This window comes from Podarcis cretensis (assembly GCF_951804945.1).
Source record: "Podarcis cretensis genome assembly, chromosome: 13".
Classification (NCBI taxonomy): domain Eukaryota; kingdom Metazoa; phylum Chordata; class Lepidosauria; order Squamata; family Lacertidae; genus Podarcis; species Podarcis cretensis.
Window position 1 is genome coordinate 27,776,922 of NC_137182.1, and position 21,956 is coordinate 27,798,877.

Consider the following 21,956-nt stretch of genomic DNA (forward strand, 5'->3'; position numbering starts at 1 on the left):
AACAAGAACAAAACAAATTTATTAACAAAAAATAGCTATCACAGTGTCATTAGGTCTAATATTTCAAAACCGATATGTTAAACGGATACATTTCAAACCTTAAGGCAGAGGAAAAGCAAATACACTTAGAACATACAGGGATTTTCCTTCAAATGCCAGCCGTACTTGTTGAAAATTAAATTAGAAGGGTTATCAAATTAAAAGGAAACACAGACCCTGATATTTCAAGTAGGAAGCTACACATGCATGAAAAAGCAGACCGGCTGGGGATGGCTCATTGTGCCAGGGTCCAGCTAGTACTGGGCATCTTGCTCCAGCACAAGTGGCTACAGGCTGACCACTTAAGCTTTGTCCTCCTAGTGCAGTTTTGCAAGTGAATTAGAAATATGTAGGAAATGCAGGGCGTTTGGTGAAAGCCATGCAGCCCGGCAGGCAAAATCAAAGCTGCAAAGTGCGGACAAACAGGGTGAAAGCCTGCAGGCCGTCACTTCAAGAGCTCCAAAGGAGGTTCAGTGTTGTTTCAGGAGGCGGACGAAGGCCTCTTGCACCTTCTGAAGGACACGTGAGGTCGGGTCAAATAATGGTGTTTACAGGCTACCAGCCACACATATAGGCCTGGTTACCCTCGTCCACTTGGGGGTACATTGTTTATCCTGGCACTGTGGGGGTCAGAACAGCTCACGATTAAATGATCGGCAGACAAATGCTCACTGGGGCTCATTCTAAATTAAAGTCTTTCTCCTAAAAATAAAATAAAAGTGGCAACAGAAAAGACAACTACTGCTTTCAGACAAGGCAACCCTTTTCCAGATTCCTCTATAATTTTAATCCAAGAAAATAACAAGAGTTTGCACAACTATTATGACTTATTTTTAAAATCATATTATTGGAAAAAGTCAGCCAAGGAGAAGATAAGCCACACAACTCAAGTAACGTTAACAAGACCAATTAAACAGAATAGAAACAAAGTAAGTCAGGTTCTTCAAATTAACGTTAGGAAAGAGTTGGATAGTTTTAGTTTTGACACCTAAAAACATTCAAACGAAGAAGGGAAAAGAATGTGGAGAACGGTTTTGCTCTCAGTGAGCAGAGAAATCTTACATCCAACAATGTTTGTACAGTCTCTTTGTCCCAAGATGAGAGAGAGAGAGAGACTGTAAAGATATGTGGTTTCGCTGATGCCCTCCTGGTGGGCAATCTGGCCCCTGATCAAGATACTGGCATGGTATGGCACAGCAGAAGGGCCTGCATCCATGTACATCACCTATTACCAATGGAAAGGAGAGGAGAAGCTCACACAAAGGAGCCATCTTCTGCCTGCCACAGGTGCCAGCTCTGGTACTCTACTGAAACCAGCAAAGTGCAGCGTCCTTAAGTGTTGTTCCTTTCTTTGGATTTCTCATTTCTGCTGTCCTAGACAGAAACAAGAGAGGGAAAGAAAGCAGAGACCTGGCATTAACATGGCTTAGGAACTGGCATTGCCATGCCTGAACAATTCTACCCCAGGCCAAGAAAGAGCATTAACCCCACCCTTATGCCCGTTCCATCTGTCTCTAGTTTGCCCTTTTATACCATAAGATCGCTTCTTTCATATGGAAGCTAAAACCATTGATTGGGTTCTAAACTATGGTTAGTGCAGGCCATGGTTTACTGTGGTATCAATGTCTTGCTCACTCCCCAGAACATCTCCTTCTGCCCAAACAGTTCCATTTCCAATGGCTACCCACAAGTCTTCTCACTATTTACACAAACTTATTGTTTGTTGTACCTTATAATGACATGACGTTTTACCGACACACCAGGAGATTAAAATCACTTGGGAGTCGCTAGAAGGTCAATCAGGATCAACTGTCAGATTTCTGGGTGATTCTATGATTCTTTGGCTTTTTTACTCCCAATTGTTTCATGATACCAATTATATTGCAGAAATGAAGAAAGCAGAGAGGGGTACCAAGAGTGCATTATTGTGTTGAGAGACTGTCAACTCTGTTCAGTTTTGGAATTCAGAACAAATTCCTGAGTTCAGAATTATTTTAAGTGTATGTCTTGTGCATCAGGCTCTAATTTGCGGGTTTCACGTCCTACTAAAGAACTAAGTAAACTGGGCAATCCTGAAATCTGCCCACCCCTGAACTAGACATCCAAGGGGATTTTCTCTAGAATAGTTATTTAAAGGAAAACACTCTCACTGTCAAAGGTTCCCCTTCAGGGGTCATTGATTCAGGAAGATTATCCTGAGAATAAGCAGCTTTAGGATGTGTATGATTTGAATTAGCCATATTCCCTTGCTGACACTCTTTTCACTGTTCTCACTGTGCCTGACCTGAGCTGTACCATTTCAGATTGCGGGTGGTGCAGCTGACAAGGTGGAATGTTCTTCAATATGAAAAAAAAAAATCCTCCATAACTAGAATGATCAGGGGAAATGGGGTGCTGCTCAGGCTTTCCCTTGGCATACTAGCTGTTTATATGGAGAATGGTTTTGTATTGAAACGCATTGCAACCATCCGCAGTCTGAAGTGGTACCACCCAGTCACAAGATTATTTTGCTCAAGGGAGAGTGAGGCCTGTACAGTTAACTTCACCAGCCAGAAGTTAACTGGCTACTGTTAACAGACAAATTTTCCTCAACATTTTCAGAAGTGGGAGGTCCATCACTTGGCTTTTGATAAACACGGGGTCTGTGGTACTTAGCTAATTGGGAACCACTGCTCTAGATCAGCATATCCTAAAAGAGCAAGGGACACAATGTCTCTCCCACTTGGTACTTTTTTTTGATGTACAGTACTTGACACTTGCACTTTAATTATTTTTACAGTTATTTGTTAATTTTTCCAGCATAGGTTTTTTTGTGGTGGAGGAGTGATACCAACAGCCTTTTCACTGACCCAGAAACAAAGAGGCAACCAAAAGGAGTTATTTTAAATCAAGTAAATAATGGTGCATTCCCCCCCTCCCCCATCACACAAAAAATGCAACCAGTTTTATTGTGAAGTAACTTCTCATATAGTAAAGCTGCCATTAAAAAGATGGAATTTTTAGTTTGGGTTTATCAGCAGGAATGTTTATTTTTGTTAAACAGGGTCCCAATGACACCTTGATCTTAACATCTAAGCTCACCTTCAATAGCGTTTAGAAATGTTAACTGGAGCCCTGTTTACAACCTGCAACGAGAATCTAGAGTTTGCAACATATCAGAACAACACAAAAGCAGAGATCCCACACTTTCACAAACCACTCTTGTGGATCAAGGAGGGTCTTATGAATGGTGAACTCCCTCTCTAGGGATCACAAATGATCACACAGAGTGAATCAGGGGAGGGTAAGTGATACCTCAGGAGGTGGCGGCTTGATAGTGACAGGCTGCGAAGTTCTTCGGGGGGGTGAAGGTTTGGGCTGCACTTGCTGCTGGACTGTGTTATAATAGGTGACCCCTCCATACACCTGAGACTGGGCCTACAAACCAAAATAAAAGGAAACCATTGGGTTGGTCTAAAGCAGACTTCCTCAACCTCGGCCCTCCAGATGTTTTTGACCTACAACTCCCATGATCCCTAGCTAGCAGGACCAGTGGTCAGGGATGATGGGAACTGCAGTCTTAAAACATCTGGAGGGCCGAGGTTGAGGAAGCCTAGTCTAAAGTGTTTGATAATATTACATATTATATTGTTATAACATCCACAGTATTGTTTATACATCATAGCTGCGCATGCACACACACGCACGCTAATTTAAATACAAAGTATACACACATAAATCAATCAATCACAGAAACACATCTGAAAAAGTTAAAAAGAAACACTGTTTGTCCAATTATAGGAAGCCGATATTTAAGGAAAAAATGAACAGAAAAAGAAGCCCCCCCCTTTTCATCCAAGCTTGATCTCTGGGCAGGGTACAGTAAATAAACAAAAACCACAGCATCAACCAACTACAAAACAAGTTGCCTAGTGAGCTTCATGACTTGAGAGGGGATCTGAACCCTCATCTCCCCGGTCCTAGTCCGACACTTAACCACTGCACCATGCTGGCTTCCTAGAGTACTTCTGCTATGGGGCAGCTCTACAAATTAAGTAGGTAAATAAATAAATATGGAGAAAGCCAAGAGTCACTTAGAGAAGGATCTTCTCCTTGAAGCTTGAATTCGTTTTATTCTGGATTGTTTTATTTGATGTGTTGTAAACCACTTCTGAGATTTTTTTTCTTTAAAATATAAAGCGGTATAGAAATGAAATGAAATGAAATGAATAAATAAATAATACTCACTGCAAAGAAAGTTGCCTAGACATTCCGCTCTGGCAACTGTAATCTAGGTTTAAGGTGCCATTTGTCAATTAGATTATATATCTGAGTTTCTAACACTGGGTGGGGGTTATTCAGCTCTTTTTTTTTGGGGGGGGAGGGTTGTTCTTGTTATTATGCATTATGTATCTTGTATGCTTGTGTTGTGAACCACCCTTAGATCTACTGATGAAGGGCAGTATATAAATTTAATAGATAAACAGGTAAGTTATAAATGCCCAGACTTTTAGGCCAATGCCAAAGGAAACACGGAACGGCAACGTCATGTTCTGTGGCTATTAGACTTGTTTGGTGTTGCCTCCACAGCATGAAATCTGTTCTATCAAAAATACTTTCGCATTTGCTCAGCTTGGATTAGCTGCCTCTGACAACGCAATTACTAGCAAGAGGAATACCCAGAAGTACCCAGTGTGCATCTGCTACAACAGTGAGCAGCAGTCAGTGTACCACGTGCTGCATATACTTCTCGCTTTGCCTGAGCCCTAATGACAGGACAAAAGCCTGCTCAGATAGGAGGGGAGCCTGTGCCCAGCGATGATTTGTTTCTCTGCCACCTGCCGCTTTGGATCTCGGTGTTTAAAGACTTAAAGCCCAGATGAGAACAAACTTACTTGAGCATTGGAATACAGATGGGGAGGTGGTGGTGGCGGAAGTGGTCCTGGAGGGTAGGGGTAACTGGGATTGCCAAAATTCATCACTCCAGGGGGAGGGGAGAAGTAGGTCGGTGCTAGCAGTTGTTGCGGTGGGGGAGGCGGCGGCTGCTGTCCCGGCGACATGGAGACAGGAGGAGGATATAAACCAGGGTTGGTCAAAGGTGCTGGTGTCTGGTGTGGATGTAACCCTGGCAGAGAAAGAAGAGAAGAAGAGTCATCGACAGTTGCTTCTGAAATCAAGAACGCAACACGGAAAGGGTGCTGAAGCGGATTACAATCTGCTCCATTAAGTGAAACATTTTGCTGGAAGGATTCATGTGCCTATCCGATGGCACAGACAAGTCCTCTGCAGCATCTCTGTGCAATGCCCCTGTGCTGTGCTTGTGAGGATTGATCCTGGAGGGTAAAATCCCTGTGATTTGCAGATGGTCAGAAAATCCCTCCTTTTAAATCCAATTAAGCTCAAATGTTCTCTCCTTCATTTTGTTTTTCCTACCCAGAAGGAAATGGCAGCCGTGGGAAGATAAAAAGGAAGGATTCAAATAATTATGCCAGCTGTGAGAAGAGACTTGCAGAAGAAACCTTCTCTCTTGCCTAAGACAGGATATGAAGTGGGCAAGGCTTCCCCCACAGCAGCAAGAAGTAAAAAAAAGCATCATCTCCAGCAGCAAGAAGTAAAAAAATGCATCATCTCCAGAATCTGATGGGAACAAGTACCTGATTCAGAATGCCCTCCTCTTCCAAAAAGTGAATCGGTAATCTTCTAATATAATTTCTTAGCTCTTTTGAGTATAGATATGGCTGTAACAAATCTGTGGCAAATCTGTATGCTATTAAAACACGATGAGGCAGGTCTGTTTTTTGGACCCCTGACAATGGCAGGAGGGGAAGCGCCAGACCATCCCTGGAGGATCCATCCCCCACTCCCAATAAGCAGCAGCTCATTATGACCCAAGAGTTCTGGGTGGGGTGTGATTTAAAAAAATTACTGGGCTGACATGAATGATTTTGGGGCTATGGAGGGGAAGTGCTGGCATGGAACTTTTCTTTCATCTGTTGGTTAGTGGGTAGGAGCACTGTTTTATTCGTTGTTAGTGTGCTGCCAATATTTTCTATCACAGGGGACTGGTTTTCTGTTTCTTTCCCAAATACAGTATGTTGTATGGAAAAAATAATATTATACGATCCTCCCCCCCTCCCGATGGCATAATGTGTTTATGTACTTCTTTCCCAATGTAAATCACTTGAAGATGCTTTGGGTGACAACTAACAAGTTTATGACATCTGCCCCCCATCGTATCTGCACAGAAGGATCAGCAAAACAATCTCTCCATCCCATCACTGCATTAGCTAAACCTAATTTAGATTTTTGTCTTCTGACACACATCTGCAACAGGGTTTCAAATGCAGCAGAATGGCACAGATGGAATCCAAAGCTTCAGCGTGGTGCCAATTTTTTCACGGAACAGAGAAGGCTTTGTACCAAGGACGCCATTTGGTACTATAAAGCAACGAGTGAGGGGGAGAGAAGAGGGAAACAGTTTTGATCCAATATTCCAGGTTTTAGGCTTAAGGTAACAATCAACCCTATATGATTGCTCCATTATCTTTTCTCCCCATTTCTGCCTCACAGAGCTCACAGGGGCTTGCGCTGGAGAGAAATGCCTGGACAGGAGGAGATGCGAGAAGCAATTCCCTACCTGGATGGGAGAGATGCATTTCTGGCTGAACAATCACCCCTTGGGGAGGCAGCGGGGCAGGATTCTCGCTGTGAGTGTAGATCGGTCCCTGGAACTGTACTGTAATGATAAACCATCAAATACGACCTTTATTCCATACACATTGGTAGTTTAACAGTAAACACAATGGGATCCTTGTAAAAAGAAGCCGGTTTCCATGAGGGCAGGGGGAAGAACATGTGAAATCATACAAAGAACTGTTTAGCCACATCAGCTTTTAGAGATGGTTCAGGGGTGAATAAGGAGATGCTCCTTATTAATGGAAGTGGTGTCTGCACAAAAGTAAAATGGAAATTTCCTCTTTGGACTGGGGAGACTCAGCTTCAGATTCCCCTCATCCACGAATTTTTAAAGTGCTTTGTTATTTTCATGCTGATTAATTAGTAATTCATATTTCCGTGTTATTCTGGTACAAATTAATCCACTTTTACTTGAGGGAGCACTTACAACACTGTAGATGGAAGGCTGAATAAATCATCTGTAACCCACTCGAGTTTTATAGTAGTACAGAACACAGGGAACCCAGAGATTTTTAAGCAGCAGCATACACTCACGTGTGTCATAGTAGTGCCCTTCCATTATGCTTATGTGCACAGGTGGAGCAGGCTCTGGGACAGGCCTCTGACGCTGCGATGAGTAACGCTTTGCACGGCCTGCCTGAACACCCTGAAAAAGCACAAGAGTAGTCACAGTTCATATAAGAATGTCACAATGAAACACCCTGCTCCTGCCCATGCAAATTGGGATGTTTCCATTTTTAAGGCCTGTTCAGAACTTATCTCTCCTTAAAGAGAAACTTCTTCAGAATCCTGAGAATCGAAGCTCACTTTAGGCGTCTAGTCCTCAGAGTTAAATGAAAGCAGCAGCTAACCGGGTACTTTACCATTTACATCTTACTCTGCCAATTCCTAGAGGTACTGGGTGGTGCTCAACACCTTTTCTGCTTTCGGCCCTTTCCCTTTATGGCAACAGCCTATCCCCCATTTCTCTGTAAAAAATACCCAATCAGTTCAAATTCAACCCACTACAAGGGCTCAGCCAGACTCAAGTTATGTAACTTCCCCCAAATGCTGCAGGGACCCACCACTTGAAAAGCAGGAAAAAGACACAGGACTTTACCATCTCCTCCATCCTGTTGAACTGAGGGGGTGGGGCTGCTCCAATGTGCATCTGGTTAGGAATACCTATTGGGAAGGGAGGAAAAGGAAAAACAGCAACAAGACTGATTACTACTTTACACTTAACATTAGAAAGAAACCAGGAAGAGGCAGCAGGTTAAGGAGGATCCTGAGGAAAGATGAAAATGAGAACAGATATTACTTCCTAAGATGCAGAGAGAGCAGGAAGATGCGCATGCAACTTATTGTCTCTAATACTGTACGTCAGGAAGCAACATCAGCTGGGTATATTCCATGTACCTACAGATTTCACTCGCAACACCTGTACTGTCACATCCTGCAAACCTCAGCTTCTGAGGTATCTGCAGATAGTCTTCCTGTCTTGCAATCTATTCCCCTAGCTTATTTTCCCGCACCTCACTCTGAAGTCAAGGCGGGCCCTTTCGCTCCTCCATGCAGAATTCACAGGAGATAAGACTTGAGATAAGTCTGTTCATAATCACTGCAGATAATTACAAAACTTGTATGTTTCTTTAAACCAACACTGCACTTTATTGGTTCCAGTCTGATATTATTTGTTGCAAGTGTTTTGATAGCTTTTGTGGTTATCTACAGTTTATTGCACTATTTAGAATCCTTATAATACAAGTGCAATAGGAATGAACATTGAAGAGAGATTCAGCTGTAATGCCTGAGTAGAGTAAGATCATGCCTGTGCTAGTCAATTTTGAGGAAGTGTGCATGGAGCAGCTGTGGCTGTTATTGTGTATAGGCAATCTGTTTTACTCTGAGCATTCCAAGGTACATTAAATAAGAAAAAGGAGTGCTGGAAAGCACTCAAATGAAATCTGGCATGATAATATTTGGATAGACAGAAGCATGTCTAGACCTATTCAAAATCTGCCCTACAGAAACCCACGAATCCCCACAAAGAATGACCAAATTCTGCAGATAAAGTAAATATTTCTGTTTCCAAGGACAAGCTCTTGTGCATGCTCTCTCATCTCCTGACTCTTTGATGAATTCATGAACTAAATATTACATCTGAAGTGGCATTAAGTGACATGAAAATTATATTTGTGTAAGTTGGTATACAAGTCAGAAAGTGGCAAGTACCTACGTGTGAGCAGGGCTGGTTGCCATGTTTTCCAATGGGTGCAGGAAGGAGAGGAGAGGGAAGAGGGAGAGAGAAAAACGTGGTAGAGGGAAAGGCCAAAGAGCACAAAATTTCAGCATGTGTAAGGTCACTGTCACCTATGACTCATTACGGCCGCAGATCTAGAAGACTTCATGGCTTGACTGCATTGCAAAATGGAATAACCAATGCAGTCAGCTCCTAAGACTCTAACCTTTTGTACTAATAATGAAAAATATTTATTTGATACCAAATAATGCCAGAGGAAATGTTCAGATGTGCAATAAGGTCCAGAAGGAAATGGAAGTTCAGGTGCCATTTTTTATAAAAGAAGGGATGGCCAAGTGGCAGGCCTATATGTCTCTTCAAATGAACTGTATCTGGTCCCTTGTAACCATACTACAAATCTTTGAATGAAGTAGATTTGGGGCTATGTTACAAAACACAAGGGCTCATAACAGGATGTCCACATTGGTAGATGGCACCAACTGCTGCAGAACCTACCACCTCTGCCTCAACGAGAAGTTTATTTTCTTACACTTATATATCCCACTTTTCTTCTGCCATGGAACCCAAGGTGGTGTACATGCATTTCCCAACTGGTCACCCCTTTGAGCGCTGGTCAGAGACCTCCTTAGTTCCAACCAACCTCATATGCTATCACAGCGGAACCTGGGTTGAGTTGGCTGAGCCTACAGTGGGTACTTCCCTACTTAGGCCATCATCCTGTGAACTCCACCTTTTCTTCTTTTCTATTCAACAGTGCATTAAAGAGCACTTCACATACAATGGAGCTGTACAGAGTCCCTATGGCTGCTCATATACTTCTCTCCTCATCAAGACAATGCAGAGTCTGATGGAAAACTATCTCTGTGTGTTTAAAAGCAAACTTTGCAGCCTTCATAGTTAAAAAAAAGTTGAATTTTGAAAGCATAGGCAGCGTTCAGCAACTGCAAGCATGATGTGTAAACACTGGAGGAGGTTTGACATACGAAGTCCTCACCAGTCCTCACCCTACAGAACTGTGAAACTGCTTTTTCTTCTTTATCTTAATGTGATTTCTCAGAATAACTGAAGGATATTATTTCCAGGACAAATCAGCACAGAAAGAGGAGCTTTCGCAGAACAGTCATGGAACTCCTGCATCCTCTTGGACCTTTAGTTTAGGCAAATATTTAGTGGCTAAAAATGAGCAATTGGGATTTAAGTTATGTTTGAAATTTTTTAATGATGTTGGGACTTCTGCCAGTGAGTGGATATGTCCCAATGTCACAGAGATGCAATAAGAGCTTTTGGTTATTGCTGATCTCTGATCCTAAAAGACTCTGCTTACCATAGATTGAGCTGCTCAGATCCTAAAGAAAAGCATCTAGACAAATAGGGGTGGACAGAAGCAACTTGGACTTAGGAAAACAAGAGCCAGGGCCTTAAGAAGGCAGCAAACTAAGGGAAGCAAGGAAGGTGAACATAAGTAGAAAGTGAAGACTGGGGCTTAAGAAGGCGAGGTTTAGGAGGAGGACAAAGGAAAATGTTGAGGCAGGGCAGGGAAGAAAACAAAATTCTAGGAAATAAAGAGAACAGCAAAGGAACCACATAGCAGTTTGAAATAACCACATACATATTTGGCTAGAGTGATGTTTTAACAGTTTTATGATGAGTCAGAACTTAGATTTACTGTTCTTTCTAAACTGCTCTATGGGGGTGGATTATAAACATATCAAGTAAATAAAGCTAGTCCCCCCCTCTGCTTCAGTTCATCAGCCAGCCACTTACCCTGAGGTTGTATGAACTGGGGCTGCCCTGGGCTCCAGTTCTGTTCTGTTATATTTAACTGGGTTATGTCTTGCTCGAGCCCATCTAGGCTGGCTTCAACAGGCACCTCCCAGTTACCAGTCTTTGCTGGCGAAGGGGGTGGTATAACCTCAGTAGTTTTCAGCGGTGCAGGAGTCAACCCCAATGGAAGCGGGACTTCCTCGGCCAACTTCCCCGTCTCGCCTGCTTTGGTCCGAGTCCTCCTTGCCCGGGAGTAGGACTTCTTCTCCACTGGCCTATCTGGTGGTGGCTGCAGAACATCTGCAGGAGCTGCTGGGCTTTCCGAAACCACTTCTTCCTTTTTAACAGGGCTGTTGCGAATGTGCGGAATCTCTACTTCAGGAGAAGGCTCTCGTGGTGGGAGGGGCTCCAAACGCCTGGAACGGTAATTGCTCTCGTGCTTTGACTGCTCACTGAAGCGAGGCGCGTGCTGGCTGTTCACATCCACAGCCCGGTAGCATGGACGGGTCTCTTTGTAGCCACCGGGTCTTGGGAAAGTCCTCGGTGGGGGCATCCGTCCTGTCCCTGCGGAGTTCCTATTGATGAATGTCCTGGGCGGCACGGGAGTACTTTCTAGGCTCTGGTTCCGTGGCGGCTTACTAGGCCGTTCATTGGCCCAATCTGGCTCTCTCTGTGGTGGACTCCCAAATCTGAATGGAGGTAAGATGCTACAGGTCAGAAGCACATTCCTCAAGCTATTCAGGGCACAGAACTGAGTTCCACATCATTAATGTTCCTGCACCACCACACCATCCCCCCCCCCCCGGTCCGGTACTATAATACAACAAGTACATACACTTGTCTTTGTTACCTCACCTTGGTTTGCGCACTCTCCTGGGCTTGATGTCATCAGGGTTGTGTGTTGAGCGGATATCATACCCATAAAGAGCAATCAGCTCCTGCCTTGTTTTCGGTGCCTGCTCGTCTTCCCGGAACTTGTCATGCTCCCACCGTCCCTCATCTTTCCACAGCTTGCGCTGGCGGCCCTTAGGCCTTGCGTGACAAGAGGGAAAGAATCAGTGAGGCTTTAATGTTTATATTTATAGAAAGCGGCTCTATCCCTTCTTTCTAGCAACACAGGACCTCAGAAGGGGTCCAAAACCATAGATTTTAAAATGTACTGCAACTGATGTTGAGATCTAATTTATGTTCCTATTCCTACTTTTGTTGCCAGGTTTGAAATTGAATTATCTTTGTATTATTGTATTGGCTTGTTGGAGAATGCATTTGTTATGGTCTTTGGTAGGAACAAGAAAATGTACTGATCTTAATACAGTGGAATACAAATAAAAACCAGAGTCATATAAACGCACCAAGTGCAGGGAGAAAACTCAAATCAGGCAAAATTCTGACAAAACAGAAAGGTCTTCATTTAGCTAAAACACCACTAAAATAAAAGTCAACTGGGCATCAAGGGAGGGAATTATCAAAACCAGGGTACCCCAACCAATAAAGTCTGTCCCAGGAGAAACATGGGACTCAGAAGAAACAGTCAAATGACTATGTAAAGCAAATAATGCTTCCTGAGGGTCTACGCGCCAGTAGATGGCTGCTCAAAGCCACTCAAAGGTTCTTGTAACCGCAACATTAAGAAATGGTCCCACATTGGCGATAGTACATAGTTTTTTTAAAAAAGTTTTCTGTATTAGCTTGTATTATTTTCTCTGTGAGCAGTCATTCTTTCAACTTTCTAACCCCTCCTGACCAAGAGCACCCCTTGCTCTGCAAACCCACCTCGCTTCACTCGTTGCCCACATCACCTACCGGACTTCCTCTTCCTGAGTTTGCCCACGAAGGTCATGCTCAAAGAAAAGACCTTTGCGAGGTATGTATGCAGGGTTCTTCCGGTCCTCGTCATCATCCAGGTGCTTAGGAAGCTTTTTGCCCACCTTGTTCTCAATTGGTTCAGTGCTTTCCTACAAGAAAAAGGAAAGCAAGCGCCTCTTGGTCTTCTGCCTACACAGAAACCCACCAGAAGTGTTCCAGAACCCATCCTCTTCATCCAATGTTTTGGTCAAATGTTATCACAGAAGATAAAACTGCTAACAAATATAGAACAGCTGTCTGAGAATAAAGATAGTATTCCCCATAGGACAACTCTCCAAAAACCATGCAAGCACTCCGGAATAAAGGAAAAGAAACCTATATTACCTAACTGATAAAGCAAAACCAGTAAATAAGAAAATGTTCTTCAAAGTGCTGGGTGGGATTCAACTAACAAGCCCTGCTGGCCGAAGCCTGTGGTTTCCACTAGCACAGCATGACTTCCTCCCCTCCCTGTGCTGCAGATTAGGCAAGCAGAAGGGCCTGCATGGACAGCAATCCGCTTAGCATGATGCTGAGAAGTGTGGACAAGTGCATTTATGGTGAAGTAGACTCAACATCTGGAGTATACACTTATACACAGTATACACCTATACACTTAGAGAGAGACTTTTCAACAGCACTTTTTCTTTGTGTATGAATATTAAGAGAGAATTGTTGCAAGATACTGTTCCCTTAATGGCAAGGAAAGTAAGAATTGTATGTTGAACTGCTGAAAATGTGAGAGAAGATTTCTATCATTTGCAATGAAATTGTCTGCCAGCTGAAAAATGTTGGGAAAAGATATATATATAATATATAATATATAATATATAATATATAATATATAATATATAATATATAATATATAATATTATATATATATATATATATATATATATATATATATATATATATATATATATATATATGAGAAATTTTCAGGATATAAAGTACAACTAGATCCGCTGCTATTTCTCCTAAGTGATGTCACTATTGGAATACTGAAAAAAGAAAGAAAAAAGAAAAAAGACAATGTCCAATGTTAGCTATATTCAGAACAGACCTAATGAAGACTTTAGTTAAGTCATTTGTTTCAATGGGTCTACTCCAGGTATGATTCAGTCAGGTATCATTATGTATGTACTGATTTGTTATACATTAGAAATATCAGCTGTACAGAACACTGGATGATTATGACAACACCAATGGCTAGAGACTGTGTAGAAAGAATGTAGGAACGTGTTCTAGTGGTGAAAATAACTAACTGCATTTGTGTAAGTGGGAAAAAGGCAAAGCAGTTTAAAATTTGATGCCTTTATTGATTTCCCTAACACTAGCCTATTACACAAAAATGCAGGAAGCTTCTTTTAGAACATTATGAAACTAAGTATTTATTTCTTGAAAAGTAAATACAAAGGCACCTTTTCGTTTAAATGGTTAGTACCTATACTCAGCATTTAGTAAGACTTACCTGGCCATCCCCACTCTGCCTCTCGCCTGCCACAGTGCCTTTCGATTCTGGTTTTTCATCCCCTTTGTCTGATTTCCTTGTCAGCTCATTAGTTTCATTACTCTCCCGCTTCAGGTCCACTTTCGATGTCTCCTCCTCACTGTATTCCCCCTCCTCAGCCTGAAACAAACATCCAATGTGATTCAATTGGTGCAGGTGCCTAGTAATTTAAAGAATTTTTCTTTTTTTACAAAAAATCTTTTCCTCCAGGACACTGTTTTGTCTGAACAGGCTTATAGGCTTATACAAACTGTTTTGCTCTGCAAGTCAATCTATTAGTAAACACAATCTATGGTTTAATTTGAAGAGTTCTCACAGCACTCCTTCTCTGCTCCTGCTAAAGTGGCAGGAAACAAGCCAAATTCCATCTTGTTGTGATGTCTGAACATGGGCTTGTGGTTTGTTTAAAGAGAAATGAACCATGAGCAATAGCCAACATTTGTTGTTGGCTTACTGCTCGTAGTTTGGGAGAAACAAATCACAAACCCAAGTTCAGTTGCCATGACAAAGCCAGACTTTGGCTTGTTTCCAGCAGTTCAGGAATAAGGGAGGAGCACAATAAGAACTTTTCAGTTCTGTGTTCCTCACGCTCACACAAAACCACAGTTTGTTTATAACTATGGTTTAATGTAAGTGAACCACCATTTGGAACCTGATGGCTTCCCCAACACCAGCAGAAGATAAACAGGCATCCAAGGGACGTGCTTCTAGGTCTAATACCCCCAAGGTAAGCTTTGAATACAATAAATTTCAAAACGCAGAAGATCGACTGCTTTTCCATAGTAAAGGAGATAAAAATTACACATTCCAATTCATCCAAGGGTCCAGATTCCTGAAGGTTCCTTTTCTAAATAAAAGTTCATTGGCATGTTAATACTGTACACCAGAAAAATGGCAACAGACATATTTGAAATTGTCAGTAAAAATGTAACTCACCTCTGAGTCGTCAGCACTTTCATAGTCAGAAAGAACAGCTAAATATAAAGAAGAGTTGTTTGCGGTTAGACAAACCCTTTAAAGTTTGTTACGTAGACGACCAAATTTCTCATCTTCCCATACCTTTCTCTTATCATATACTCTCTCGATCCATTGACAAAGTCATCATCCACACAACTTAACAGACACAACACTTGTTTAATCTTTGATGCACACACTCATTTTTCTTTTCTTCTCACATTCCGTTCACCAACAAGACATAGTGCTTCTCAATCTAAAACACTATAAATACACTGGTCATGCTTCTTTGCCCTCTTAGTAAAAAGCTCTGGTTCACATTCAAGCCATTTCTCATAACTACTGCAACCATCTCCTCTGTGGCATTCCAATGTCACTTCATCCCTCTTGCCTAAATTCAGAATTCTGCACCAAAATTATTCAACGCTTACACGAGATGTAAGCCTTTCCTTAATCCCTACAATGTTTTCTCAACTGTTCTTGCTGTTACCTTGAAAGTCCACTATGGCCTTTCCCCACCTCATCCCTCTGCCACCGCCACCACATCCTCCTACCTATGTTCTTAGCTCCTCAAAATCCACCACCCTCAATCATCTGTTGGCCTTATGCTTCCGTAAAATATTCACTTTTTTGCTTTGCTGCTTCTTATGTTTCCAGCTTCTTCTGAACACTTACATAACGCTGAAATTCCCCCTGTCTTCAAATCCCTCCTCAAAACTCAGCTTTCCGTTGAAGCTTCTAGGACAGTGCATTAAGTCCTCACATCCTAATGAAGTGCATATATATATATGGCTCCTTCACACTGCCACAGAGCCTGTGTCCAGTGAACCAGGGGAAGTTTCACTGTCCACTCATGTTCACAAAGTGATGGTGGATATGGGAACCCTTGAGCTGTTCTTTAATAAGGCAGCTCTGGCCACATTCTATAAGCTTGGCGTGTAGAGGAAATGGAATGCCCTCCTCAGTCAATAACAAATGTCATAGATTACAAATACTGAAAACCATTTTATCAAGTGGTAAATGTGGGGAAGTCTTACCACTTGATAAGATATCCAAGCCATTGGAATGTATGGCAGAAAAAACATCACACTGTGTTTTCATTAATACAAACAGCCAAACAAAACTCTGGTAGAAAACCTTACCACCCATTCATCTATGATGAGGTCCATTTCTAACAAAATATGTCTGAGTTTACCTACAGGCCAAAGTACCATAAGCATAAGGGCTTGTGTCTGGAACATCTTCCTTGTAGAATTACAACTTGATTTTTTTTTAGAAAAGAAAATGTATATGCTGCCTGGTTGTTTTAAAAAATGCTATTACAATAAGCATTAATTCTAAGAATATTCCCTGACCAAATCTACACTACGCCTCACCATTCACAATCACTCAAACTAAAAGGGAGAGCATCACTTACCATCTCCTTCTATGCCGTCTTCACTTTCCTGTTTTAAGAGAAAGAAATATTACCATACAGAGTAATGAGTGTAGATTCAGAAGAAAAACAGCATAAACTTCAATAAGAACACAAATGAAAATGCTTATTGCAATACACATATGTTAAGAAATCTAGGTGATGAGGGAAGACAAAATTGAATAGTTTAATGAAACTGCAACATTCTCTATCATATAAGCAAACAGCAGCAACAATAATGTTCAGTTATTTTACGTGGGTCTTGCCAGGTGGGGGATGTAGCTAGTAGCCAAGATCCAGTACACTTAAATAAATTACATTTATGCAGCCTTAGAAAATTTTGTTTCTCTTAGCCCAATTCTATTTTTCTTTTTGCTTTAATCCACCTCTTTTCCTTTTATTGCTTGTGTTAACAATAACAGCTACATAGGGTTCTTTAGGATGTATTTTCTTCAGATGTTGTCTGGAAAAAACTAGTGCTTTACACACCAAATCTCTGAAGGAGTCACTTATTTGGTCAGATTTGGCTATGGGAATGTGATTTTCTCATTTAAAGGGGGACTCGCTTCTTATGGATGTACTGCTCGGTCTCAAAACACACTGACTGAAGGAGGGCTCAGTTTAGCAACAAGCCGGAACCCTGCCTACCAACTGATCACATAAATAAAAAATTGGGTTTGTGTCTCAACTGGACAGGCAAGAGAAATAGCTCTTCCGCTGCAGCTTATGCATGCAGATGATGCACCTGCTGAGAAGAAGAGCAGGGCATTTTCCAGAGGCAGAAAGGTGCCCTTTCCCTACGCTGCTGGGAAAAGAATTGCCTGCTGTGAGTACACCTTTAGAAAGCAAGGACAAGCCTACAGTGGTACCTTGGTTCTCAAACCTAATCCGTTCCGGGAGTCCATTTGACTCCTGAAACTGTTCGAAAACCAAGGCGTGGCTTCTGATTGGCTGCAGGATCTTCCTGCGCTCAAGTGGAAGTCACTTCAGACGTTCGGCTTCCGAAAAACATTTGCAAACTGGAACACTTACTTCCGGGTTTGTGGCATTTGGGAGCTGATTTGTTTGACAACTAAGCCGTTCAAGAACCAAGGTACCACTGTATTACAGACAACTGACTGTCAATAACTTCCTTTGCAAAGAGATAGAGCCCCAAGGAAGGGCTGTTAATGTGGGGAACATGTTGGGACCTACAATTTCTGCTTACTAAGCCTACTTCCTTTACTCATTCATACTTTCAAGCTTGATCATGTTACATGATGCTACCCTCTTTCAATTGTTTTTTATTTCTTGTGTCTCCCTGCACAACCATTTAGGTCTTCTTACAGAGGTGGTCTGCTTCAAACTTTGAAAGCCATACCTTCAAAAGAACAAGGGAGTCAGGAAAGCAAACGAAAAACATGGCAGCTGCTAAATGCTACCCAGAAGGATGTGCAATTCCCACCCAACCACAGTAGATGTGTCCCAACTGGCAATCTAAACCAGGTATTCCAAGCTTGGAATTACTGTACAAAATTTTAGCACACTGGATACATACTATTTCATTGCACTATGACAACAAGACTGCAGCTGCTAGTTGTTGATTCCACCTTAATTCAGGGGAAAACAGAATCAGAACTGAGAACCAATCTGGTATTTCAGTACGAACAAAATAAATTAGTCCAAGACCTGGTGGATCAAACAAGCAGCCAATGCAATAAAACCAAGTGCATGCCATCTGTAAATCCTAATGTGGCCATCCAGCAAAGGGTGTGTCTTAATTCCTAAAAGCTCTCTTTCAAATGCTGTCTGCTTCAAACTCTTCAGTTTTATCTCCACTTGGACACCACCACTAACCCCACGATTACTTTGCAAACGGACCAATAACCTTAGCAGCTTCAATCACCATATTGCTGTTGTTATAGCTTTCAAAACATCACAGCAAAGTTTGCTTATCAAAACTATTGGAGCTTGTTAGCTAAAAACCTCAAATGTCACACTTAACATTAATGTTACTCCAAGAAACAAAAGTGGTTGATGACACCCTGGTCTTTGAAAAGGCTAGCGGGGGAGAAGAGGTTCTAAAAATACTCAGGTTCTAAAAATATGACTACAGACCGAGGAAATACAGTGTACATTTTCATCCCATAGACACAACTAACAGTTTTAAGTTCCCAGATGGAAAACCACAAAGATAACCGGGACTGAGGCTTGACTGATAAGCACATCCTTTGGCCTCCAAATTCTTGAATCCTGGCCAAAGATACCCAAGAACTGGCTTGCTGAGGAAAAATCCGACAAAATGTGCTCGAAAAGACTTTTGTAACTAAGGGCGGCATTAAAAAAAATCTTTACATAACAATTTAAAAAAACAACAACCCCGAAACGGAGAACGAGATCCTAAGGCTTTCCCAAAAACCGTTTGAGCGTATGATAACCGGATACAAGCTACGGATACTCAACTGCAAGCGTTGAGATTTTTTAACCACCAAGGACCGCTCTGTGCATTCGCAGGTACACTGCCGTTTCTGCTTTAATGTCGCCGGTAGTTCCGGGGTCGAGGCCCGCGGTGAAAGCGGGCCCCGACAAGAGCCGGGTGCAGCCAGAGGAGAAAGTCCAAGCAGCTTCTACCGCCCCCGCCCCCTTTTTCCTCTTCCCCACCAGGCTCCCTTCCACACTCACACACTCCGAGTCGGCCGGGCTGCCTCCCACCGTCACCGGCGCCTCCGCGCTCACGGCGTCAACAGCAGCGCCGCCGCCGCCGCCGCCCCCTCCCGCCACAGCCAGGCCAGAGCGGGGGGCGCCCCGCGGGGAAGGGGCTGCGCTGCCGGGCGGCGAGTCGGACTCCTCGTCCTCGCTGCTGTCCTGCGAGGCGCGCTGCCTCCGACGGTCCGCCATCTTAACAGTAGCCGAGAAAGAAACAAGAAGCGAAACGTTTATGAGGGGGAAGTAGGCGGCGGCAGCAGCGGCGCAAAGGGAATGACGGGAAAGCGAGGAGGGGAGGCGCGAGGCCGCGGAAAGACTGCGGCTCCCGACATGCAGAGCGACATGCTCGCGCTGCTCTGCGCTCCCCCCCCTCCCACCCGAGCTACCCAGGCTCCTTTGCGGTCGAAGCGGCGGCGGGAAAGGAACCAAAAAAAAAAAAAAGAGAGGAAGGGGTTTTAAGAGGGGAAGAAAATTCGCGCCCAATCAAGGGCCGCGGAAGGCGACGTCACCAGCAGGCGGCTCTCCAGTGGCGGGCGGAGAGGACAGCCCAGCAACAGCATCACGTGCTCCATGCCCTCGCGGGCTGCTGCATTAAAAAAAAAAGAGGGGGGTCGTAATCCGCCAGAAACGGCGCTTCTTCTGCCATTACGTTTTCCCATTGCGACGGTGACGTCATCCCTTTCTCCCTGCAGTGGTAAAGCGGTTGTGGCAAGGCGTTGTACAGGGGACCTAAGGGAATAAAGCGACGAGTCTATAGCAGGGTGGGGTGGGGAGGGGAATGATGCAAGACCAGTTAAGGCAAGGTTAGGGTGGGCTCGGAAAGAAGGTGCAAGACCCAGAAACAAGCTTCGAAACAATCCGCAGTGTTTTGCTTTTTTTTTTTTTGTACTTCAGAAAAAATAAAATCTTCACCACCTGGCACATTGTGTAGCAACTGCCCTGATGAAAGGTTCTGGAGAACGCGAAAGCTTGTCACACTTACTTGCACTTTTGGTTGCCCTAATAAAATATAGCCGCCGACTACGGATTCTGGCGTTCTGCCCCCTCCCCCCATTACAAGGCTAACTAAACTAGCCATAACAGCAATGGAAGCTCAGCCCCCTCCATATCCTCCACCAAACCTAGCACTGCCCTAGGTAAACAGCAAAAGGGGCAAACAGGTCAGTATTTGCACAAGTAGGGGGAGACAATTCTGACATTTAACAATGACAACATACGAAAATCGACCTAAGAATATTGAAGCTATGCATCCATTAATGTCATCCATTTTGAGGGTAGACAAAGTACTGTATCTACAAGAGGTTTTTCTTTTAAAATGATTTCCTCAGAGAGGCTAGCTTAAAGCCAACTCGTGTTTTCTGGCACCAGATTTGTTGGTTTTTTTACAGGCCTTTTGATCTTTGTTTTCACTTTTGTTATGTTTGATTTGATTTTAATTGTTTCCATGTTTTGTTAGCCACCCTGGGAGCAGTTGTGCTGATGGGTGGGATAGCAATTGCCCAAATAAAAACAAACGTTACATTCTCCAAGGAACTGCATCTGATCTCAAAAAATAATACTTCCAACGAATACTTCAGAAAAGAGCCAACCCATCATATAAAGCAGTTTAGGGCATTCCCATTGACATATACCAAAAAAAAGCTTCACTTTTCCCATTTTGGGAAATTACTGTCCTCATAAGTGTTAAAATGTGCTGGACATATTATATTATTATTATTAAAATGTGTTAGTTGCTTTACAATGCCCAGGGTAACCCAAAGCTACTTAAAACAGTATAGTAAGAATACATCACCGCCCCCCGGAGCTACTTTTGTGTATACTTTGACACTATATGAGAGTGTGACAGGCCTACTGCTATGCCTTGCATTTGATGCCCTTTCATCCCACTGTTCAACCATCTTTCTACCCAATACCTGCCAGGTTAGGATACAGTCTGCATACACCTAACAGCGAACTGTACGTCTGAAGTTGGTTTACAGCAAATCAAATTGCTCCAACTAGCTCATGGACGTGCAAGTTCTTTTTCTATCAAGGGTCACCTAGTCAAGCATCCTGTTTTCACAGCGGCCAACCCAAGGGAAAGCTGAGCAAACAGCACTCTTCCCAACTGTCCTTCCTAAACAACTGACATTCAGTTTCTCCTACGGTGGAGGCAGAACATAGCCTTATCATCCATTAAGTTGTCTAGTCCTCGTTAAAAGCCATCACTGCATCTTCTGGTCACAAATTCCACAGTACTCTCTTTTCTTTTCTGAATCATCCACCATTCAACTTCACTGGATGGCTCTAGTATTATGAGGAAGAAACATTTCCTTGACACCACACATCATGTTATACATCTTTCTCATATATTCCCTTACTCACCTTTTTTTCCTAAACTAAAAGCCCAAATGCTGTAACTTTTTCCTCACAGGGGAGTTGCTCCATCTCCTTGATCATTTGGGTCATCTTTTTCTGAACATTCTCCAGCTCTACAATATCCATTTTGAGGCGAGGCAACCAGAACTGTACCCAGTTATTCCAAGTGAGATCTTACAAGAGATTTGTATAACAGCATTACAGCATTGGCGCATTTGATCTCTAATCCCTTTCTCAATAATACAGAATTCACCTTTTTCACAGCAGCTGCACACTGGACTGAACTGGCACTGAACAAGAAAGGGTTGAAGTCTCATACACACTCACTTGGGAGTATGTCTTACTGCAGTCAGTGAGATGTATTTCCAAGTAAATGTGCATAAGACTGGGCTATAAGGCATGTATTTCCCTTTCTGCTTCTAGTATATGACAGAATGTGACCATAAAGGCAGATTCTGATGCTCAAAAGT

The 21,956-nt window shown here is 42.9% G+C and overlaps 2 protein-coding genes across 5 annotated transcripts in view; both read right to left on the reverse strand.

Moving 5' to 3' along the window:
* Positions 1–19,464, reverse strand: CASC3 (CASC3 exon junction complex subunit). Of its 3 annotated transcripts, none has more exons than XM_079948732.1 (14): positions 19,105–19,464; positions 16,447–16,474; positions 15,012–15,049; positions 14,037–14,195; positions 12,524–12,675; positions 11,576–11,752; positions 10,721–11,409; positions 7,814–7,878; positions 7,249–7,360; positions 6,656–6,754; positions 4,914–5,143; positions 3,334–3,456; positions 3,121–3,164; positions 1–1,413 (listed from the first exon to the last, which is right to left on the reverse strand). In XM_079948732.1, the coding sequence occupies exons 1-13, from the start codon at positions 19,318–19,320 to the stop codon at positions 3,123–3,125; spliced, it is 2,130 nt and encodes a 709-aa protein (XP_079804858.1). In that variant the 5' UTR covers positions 19,321–19,464; the 3' UTR covers positions 1–1,413; positions 3,121–3,122. The 3 variants fall into 3 exon arrangements, with proteins under 3 accessions (XP_079804858.1, XP_079804860.1, XP_079804859.1); XM_079948734.1 differs by having other exon boundaries at positions 3,121–3,177; XM_079948733.1 differs by lacking the exon at positions 3,121–3,164.
* MSL1 (MSL complex subunit 1) overlaps positions 14,047–21,956 on the reverse strand; it is a 26,153-nt gene continuing 18,243 nt past the window's right edge. The window contains exons 9-11 of one of the 2 annotated variants that reach the window (XR_013832360.1): positions 16,447–16,474; positions 15,012–15,049; positions 14,047–14,195 (exon numbers count right to left, since the gene is read on the reverse strand). The gene's annotated coding sequence lies outside the window, so the exon portion shown is untranslated. Of the gene's footprint in view, positions 14,196–15,011; positions 15,050–16,446; positions 16,475–20,497; positions 21,660–21,956 lie in introns of those variants that run through there. The other variant, XM_079948755.1, reaches the window with a different exon arrangement.

What these genes read in the sequence shown, in the direction of transcription:
- CASC3 (XM_079948733.1), bottom strand. Translation starts at nt 19,320, where the DNA reads ATGGCGGACCGTCGGAGGCAGCGCGCCTCGCAGGACAGCAGCGAGGAC. An exon ending in AGACGGCATAGAAGGAGATG is followed by an intron (nt 15,050 to 16,446) that starts GTAAGTGATGCT and finishes CTTTATATTTAG; the next exon opens with CTGTTCTTTCTGACTATGAA. An exon ending in AGGGCACTACTATGACACAC is followed by an intron (nt 6,755 to 7,248) that starts GTGAGTGTATGC and finishes TTATCATTACAG; the next exon opens with TACAGTTCCAGGGACCGATC.